Source organism: Mesitornis unicolor, unplaced genomic scaffold, assembly GCF_000695765.1.
Source record: "Mesitornis unicolor isolate BGI_N332 unplaced genomic scaffold, ASM69576v1 scaffold11487, whole genome shotgun sequence".
Lineage (NCBI taxonomy): Eukaryota > Metazoa > Chordata > Aves > Mesitornithiformes > Mesitornithidae > Mesitornis > Mesitornis unicolor.
Window position 1 is genome coordinate 173,068 of NW_010197305.1, and position 7,775 is coordinate 180,842.

Sequence of the window (7,775 nt, forward strand, 5' to 3'; positions counted from 1 at the left end):
TGAAAAACAATGGCACTATGTGTGATAGTAATGAGTAATATAGCTCATTGAGTCAAGACAAACATGCCATGATGACTCATAATTTTTGGAGATTAGATGATAAGAACTACGAGGCTGGATTAATTTTGTTTCTTTTTGTATTTGTGATTTTTTTTGACAGATTGGAGTTTTCTTGGATTTACTCTTTGTTCAGAGTGATTTGACAAGTGGCATCTATGAAATCTGGCTGGTGGGGTGTTCAAGCTGTTCATGAGGGTTTGTGCAGTGTGCGAAATTAAAGCTGTTTTGCTTAGATTGTGGTGAGCATGTTCTCTGGCTGGATGAAGAGTCCTCCCAAAAACAGGTTATCAGTGTAAAGAAATCAAATTCGCCTTCTTGGACTGGACATTCAGCAATCGTTTCATAAAATCTTGCTTTTATAATGGCTATTCCTGATAAGATAATGGATGATCCTGGTAAGATTGTTTGCTGGAAGGGTTGTAATAAACTATACAAACTGAGTGAAAAACACTGTCAAAATTAACTGCTTTACAAATGTAAAAATATATTGGTTGAAAATGGTTTTCTGCACTTGCATTGTTCTAACTAACACCACACATGGGTCTAGATAAAAGCTTTTTTTTAACATTTCTGAGCTGGTTGGATTTGAGTAGCAAACTTTCTCACTCATTATCAATGGCCAAAACTTGAAAATGCTCTGATCAAGCATTTGACATTTGAACTTGTGCAAAAAGGAAACCAATCCAGAGTTTCCAGAGTAAGTAAATGCAGACTGGGGTGAAACAGGTAATCAGTTGTTGTTTCCTCAGTGTGTCGCTTCGTGGTTTCTACTGAGGAGTTGCTGCTGATGCTGATGTGAGCAGGAGCACCACTGCTCCCTTCACCCACCTGCAAGGACTCCGGACACTGCAGTGGCCATGATGGCCATCGCTGATGCCCTTCCAGCTCCTGCCTTTAACATGTTGGTCTTCTCTCCTCAGCTATCGACCTGTTGTACTGGCGTGACATCAAGCAGACAGGGATCATGTTTGGCAGCCTCCTACTGCTGCTCTTCTCCCTGACCCAGTTCAGCGTTGTCAGTGTCGTGGCCTACCTGGCCCTCGCCGGCCTCTCGGCCACCATTAGCTTCAGAATCTACAAATCGGTCCTACAGGCTGTGCAGAAGACGGACGAGGGCCACCCCTTCAAGTGAGTGCTTTGCAGTCATGGCCAGGGGCTATTTACCTTGCAAGGGATCCATTCCCAGTCGCGTTTATGTAGGATGAAGTTCTTCTCTTGCTCATAACAGGGGGAATAATTTTTTTCTACTGTCCGGTGTCTCAAGAGCTGTAGGGCTGTATTGGCTTAGATCTTGGGGCACACAAACCAACACAAAAGCCATCGTCCTGTGAGACATGGGAATTTTTTTTCCTGAAATTCAAAAGATCTAGAAAATTTTAAGCAAACAGAGAAAAATAGTTCATGAGAACTAATGATAATGCAGTATCTCTGCAAGCAGGAAAAGTATCGCTTCTGGGCACACTCTTTTGGGCGTAGAGGGAAACTATTTATGTCTTTTCTCCAGCGCTGCTTGGCTGTGACGTGGCAATGCATTACACTAGGTGATGGTGGCAGTGCCAATGCTGGGGCTCTCCCCATTCTCCTCAGAATCTGGGTGGTTTCCTCCAGGAAAGCAGCGATCCTTTCTCCTCTGCTGTGCCAAGGAGTTAGTAAACCAGGGCATGGAATGTATCTGGTTTGTGAACATACACTGAAAACCAGTCCTGTTGGGGTGCTGCTCCTGCTGTTTCACTTGGGTCAGTTCTGAGATTAAACTCATGATGTGGGCATTGCTCAGGGGGAGGTGCAGGACAGGCAGGGAGGAGGAGAGAGAAGGGGGCATCACTGCTGAAAGTGACGCGTGGCCAGGCAGCAGCTTTGATTCCTCCAGAGGCTGCCAGCTGGAGATGTCCCCTTCTGCAGCAGCAGTGTTGCACAGGAGTTTATGGGGAAACACCCCAGCTAAGATTTGCATCCCCCTTTGGGGTGAGTAAAAAGAGATCCCATCAAGACTGGACTCTGTGTGGGGCGAGGGCAAGGCTGGAGCTGGTGCAGCCCACAATTGCCCAGGGATTCAGGTCATGCAAGGTGAGGACAGCCTGTGCTGGTGGCTCTGTGCCTGCAGGAAGGGGGACACATTGCTCCAGTGCAGGAAAATGAGGTTTGGGGAGGAGGAAGTGATGGGGTGGACAGGCACGAGTGCGAATGGTGGTGAAGCTGCCTGGGTTTGTAACTGGACCTGTGTTTCTGACAGAGCCTACTTGGAGATGGAAATGAATCTCTCACAGGACCAGATTCAGAAATACACAGACTGTCTCCAGCTATACGTCAACAGCACAGTCAAAGAGCTGAGGAGACTCTTTCTTGTTCAGGACCTCGTGGATTCTTTAAAAGTAGGATTGCTTTAAATTATTTTTAACTGCCCTCTGGAGGATCAATTTACATTTCAAAGTGCTGCTTCCTATGTTTACAGTGTCACCATAAAACCTAGTTTTGTGTAGCTCCAAATATAAAACCTGTTCTCCTTTTTGATTTCCAAACTGCTTGCTTCCAGCAGTTTAGAGGTTTGGCAGTCTGCATTTGAATTTATTGAGTTATAACCGAGTTACAAAAGCTGCAGGACCAGGTTAGCTCCACTGCAGTTCCAGAAGCATCAATGTTATGCTTTCCATGACTTTGCCACAAAATGGTTTGTTCCACACTAATAACTCTGTTAATCTGGATTTCCTCTAATGATGGCATTTCCTGCTGTGGAGAAAGGCCTTCTTTCCCTCCCTGCTGAGATGATGATTTACTTTCAGCCTTACACCCAAGTAAGTATTCTTCAGAGCAAAGGGAAGGTCATTAAGAAAGTAGACGTGGGTTAGACTCCTAAATTAATAAATTTGCCTATGCCACACTCAATGCAGACTCCTAAATGTATGCAATTAAACCCTAAATATGTGTGAAAGCTCAGTGCAGGGGTGAGAAGCAGTGAACCACAAGATGGAGAATGGGGTTTATACACCCAGAAAAAGTACCTGGTTCCTAATGTGCCTTACTTAACAAGTCCTCTTGCACATTAAAGAAGGCTGATGTGTCATTATGTTAGCTCATTAAGTGAACTATGTTCTTCTTATGCTGACACTGGAGGTGATGTAATGATCCATCTTTAATTTAGTTTGCAGTACTAATGTGGCTGCTGACTTACGTGGGAGCCCTCTTCAATGGCCTGACTCTTCTGATAATGGGTAAAAATCAACATTTCTTTTAAAATCTATTTTAAACTTTAACTCCCTTGTGATTTCTACTTAGACGAAACAGCCTATCCTCGTTGTGCCTTCCCCACAGTTAAACCATCAACTTTTATTCCCCCTTCCAGTAAATATTCATTATTCCCAGTACATTGGCCCTCCTGCTAGGACTCAATTGTGTTTTATGGTTTTGCAGCCATTAGTCCCAGAGCAATGAGAAATTCCGTATTTGGGTGGTTTGAGCAAAGTTCATTTTTAATACAAAGGTCCCCGGTGGATCAGCTGAATGAGTGGCATGATACGTGTTTGTTGCTGAAGTAGGTCTCTTCTCTGGAGGAATGTGATCAAAGCTCTTTTTCTCCTCAGCTGTGGTGTCCATGTTTACTCTCCCTGTTGTATATGACAAGTACCAGGTAGGTCTGTCCGCACGGCGCGGTCTGGGTGCCTGGGTGGTTCTGCCTTGTTGATGTCTGATTGACGCACTCTCCATTTGCTCTTTGCAGGCACAGATTGATCAATACTTGGGACTGGTGCGGACCCACATTAACACTGTTGTGGCAAAGTGAGTTCAGCTGCAGACTCGACCAGAAATCTTGCTAGGAGGCTGCGGTGCACTGGAGGTGGCTCAGAGCTGGGTGGTCCTGGGGACAACGTGCCCCGGGAATGACGTCCTCCCCAGCTCCTGCCCTGCAAGAGCCTGCGGGAGGACAGATCCCTGGAGGGACATGGTCCTCAGCTGAGCATAGACTGAGGCAGGGCTGTGCCCCACATCCTTCTCTCCCTGCTCCTGCCCCTTGGGGGAGCTGTGGGCAGAGCAGCCCAACCAGGGACTGATGTCCATACTTTTACCTGGCCAAGACAAACCAGAAGGGATGTGTTAAATCCCTTCCCCACTGATCACCCCAACCTGGGTATTTGCATTCAGGGACTCTGTCCTTTAGAGTTAATAATACTGTTAATGAACACAGTGGGAATTAGAACACTGCCCTGTTACAGACAGAAAATACCTGGAAGCACCATGATCTTTTGCATCTCAAACTGCCATGGAAGACGTGGATGCATTTTTTGATGCAGTCTGCTCTAGTCCCTAATGTGCTGCCTGTATCGAAAGCTTTCGTGGGATCCCTCAGGGCACAGGGAGGGTCTAAGCATAGGTCCTGACACTTGAGAATTACTGAAGCAGGATGGCTGGACTGGAGGGTAGATCCATACATCTCAGCAGTTTGCATCCATAGCTTTGCACAAGTTGGCTGAATAGCAGGTATCCAGTGCAAGGTTACAGAATAGTGAGGTACAGGGAACAAGTGACCCACAAGGAGATGCTGAGGAAACTGGGCTTATTTAGAAGTGAGCATGGTAGAGTTAGATAACTGGACTGGTTCGATGGGACTTGATGATCTCAAAGGTCTTTTCCAACCATATCGATTCTATGAGTCTCTACCCATGTTTGCCTGTACCACCCAAACCCAGGCCATTTCCAACCAGGGGCCTGTAAGAACACAGAGGTGGGCATCACCCCCTTTTTCTTACCAGGCTCTGGTCCACCTGTTGCAACAACGCACTGAACGTAAGCTGAAGAGAAGATTGTCCCTGGCTAAGACTTCAGGTGGAGATCTGCTGGGAGGGAATGGCTGCCTGACCATAACATCCTTCTTTTTTTTATTCTTTATTTCTAGGATTCAAGCTAAAATCCCAGGAGCTAAGAGAAAGGCAGAGTAAAGCAGATATCAAAAATTCATCGACTACAGTAGTGAATAACGGGGGAATCTGGAGTGAAAAAGCTCTATTCTTACACTTTACTGCAAATTTATTGTTCTTTTTTTTCTTGACACCATAATCTTAGAAACGTAAAACTCGGAAGCAGTGCTTTTCCCCTGCTGCTTCTGCACTTAGAATATTTGCAATCACTTGTGTCAAGCACTAAAGTATAGTAAAGAGAAAAGTGTACTAGATGTGGTTTTTTGTGTTGCTTATAAAGTGCATGATGGTGAGAGCCTAAATAATATTGACCTTTTTTATTTTATTTTTTTAGTGTTCTTCCTTCTTCTATTGGCATTGCTTCTATAACTTTTAATGTTACATGTGGCTAGGGGCTTACCTGCTTAGCGCACTGATGCAATAGTTAAAATTGCTTCTACGTCACTGAGTTGCTGGTTGGATTCATCTTTATTAACTATATAGAATTGTAGACTGATGTTTTAGTGTTTTCCAGCACAAATAAAATAAACAGTAATCGGTACTTATGGTAATCAGTTTTGTATAACTCAGAAAAATGAACACAAAACCCAGTACTGTTGTCGTAAGGGATTGACAGGCTGATTTACATGTATGGTAACTGGAAAGTTCCAGCATGGTAAATTTATTACAATTTGTATTACATTCTCTGTAGTTCCTAATGGACTTAATTATGGACTCTAAATATTTGCACTTATGTACTTGATACCGAATGCAGAAATAAATGTTACTAAATGTAAAAGTTCTCTTTCTTGTTGCCACTGGGATTACCTGGACATTTGAACACCGGACACATCACGTGCAAAGCAGCATTTTCTCTCTCTCTGTCTCACCTCCTCTGATCCACACACACTTTGCCCTTACAAACTGGCACAGTCCAGCAAGGTCGCCTGTGGTACGGGGCTCATCTACAAACATTTACTCTTGATCAAAGGTGAAGGCTGTTAAACGTTAGCATTTGGTGTTTGAGAACCATCAGACAGGATGGTTCAACAGCCCTTGGACATTATCTGAAGTGCTTCAAAACAAACAGTTGGTCAAGTGCTGAATGATTTGCCCATTTGTGGAACATACCTGGGGAAAATACTTTTTTTTTGTATAAAAATGTAAACATCAGAGCATTTTCAGCCAAATTGCAGTTTTTCTCTTTTTCTATCACAAAAGTTTTTATGCAGAACTTATTTTTTTGACAATGAACTAGATCCTTAAACACTTATCCCAACTTTTTGAATTGAAGCAATACCTTGGATTCCTTTTTTTAAATTCACCTTCATCTCAGTTCACATGGACATGGTGACATCCGTCCTAGGTCAGGCTGCAGTTCTGTCTGTGTATGAATGTACAACCCTAACACACATGAGGAGTTGGTAGCACCATCGGTTTGGCTGTGGGCTAGTTAATTCTTGTGATGAGTCCCAGATACCCTTATTTTCATTTAAGGTCTGTATTTAAGTATTCTGCTTTCCTCATATTTAAAAATACTAGACTGTCTTTTAAATGTCACTGCAGCTAGATATGAACATTACAGAACCACAGCATCACAGAATGTCAGGAGTTGGAAGGGACCTCTGAAGATCATCCAGTCCAACCCCTGCCAGAGCAGAATTCTTTCTCAATTAAACCTGAATGTCTCAAAGTGACACACATTGCTTTTGATCAAATGGAATATGTTTTTTTAGCATGTGTAGTTTGCTGGCAGGAGTTAAAATTCAACACCTACCCCCAGCATTAACTGCCTCTTAGACTTTCCCACCTGTGCATTCAGATGCCCAGAATATGCCCCGTGTCTCTGAGGAAGACAGCACAACTGTGTGAGTGTCCATGAGGACTGACCTTCAGAACTCCTGTTACTTACAAGATGAGTACATGGTTCTAACAGGTTAATTTAAAAAATGCACACATTTAACGGTGCATCCCACTGGACCCGTAAACGTGGTGTTCCCAAGCACCACCAGTGCAGTTATATCCAAGCCCAGGTTTCTACAATGCCCTAAGCAGGATTTAAAGCCTGCATCTCCTGTATACTTAGAAATAAAATTAAATAAAACCTTCTGGCATAGTCCAAGTATTCTGAAGCACCTAAATCAAAAGAGACCAAGGCTCCCATTCTTGCCTCCTCCAGCATCACCCTCTCTCAAAACCCACAGCCCTCCACTCCAGGCCATCAGTGCCCTGACAGTACCACTGCACGCCCACCTCTCCAACCCATACCCTTTACTTCTGTCTTTTCTCACATCCCACCCTTCCAGCCCAGCTCCCAAATTTCCACCCTGACTTTCCATATATTTGGCAGCAACAGCCTGCAAGTGTGCAAGGGCTGCTGAGCAGCTGGGGTGTGTTAGTGCTGTGGGTGGAGCCAATTTGGAAGACCGTGCTGGGGTGCACCAGAAGCAGAGGACTTCAGCCAGGGCTTGTCTGTTTGTGCTGCTCCCCATAGCTGTTATCACCCCACTGGGATCGCAACAGCACTTTCCATGGCACCTTGGAACATGGAAACTCAGAGGAAATCAACCTGCCCGAAGCTCCCATAAGCCTTGTTTGCAAACCTCTACTAACTCATGGTCCTGCTTTACAGCTTTCCATTACAGAGCACCTGTGCATAGAGGGAGTGAAAGCTTGTGATGCCTTTACTGTTCCCTGATTAAGTCTTATTCATAGAGCAACACTATGGGGAGGGGCTTGGTTTTCAGTCAAGTGAGGAGTAAAACCAACAGTATATTTCAAAATGTTTTAATGTGATGATAGTAGATGGCTGAAGATACCACGAGG

At 44.3% G+C, this 7,775-nt stretch overlaps 1 protein-coding gene across 1 annotated transcript in view; it reads left to right on the forward strand.

Moving 5' to 3' along the window:
• The window catches only part of LOC104544028 (reticulon-1-like), a 109,467-nt gene extending 103,719 nt beyond the window's left edge, over positions 1–5,748 (forward strand). Inside the window, 6 exon segments of the mRNA XM_010188769.1 lie at positions 981–1,188; positions 2,294–2,432; positions 3,200–3,269; positions 3,639–3,685; positions 3,776–3,834; positions 4,949–5,748. Of these exon segments, the coding sequence (XP_010187071.1) occupies positions 981–1,188; positions 2,294–2,432; positions 3,200–3,269; positions 3,639–3,685; positions 3,776–3,834; positions 4,949–4,991 (566 nt within the window). The 3' untranslated portion in view covers positions 4,992–5,748.
• Positions 5,749–7,775: the final 2,027 nt, after the last annotated feature.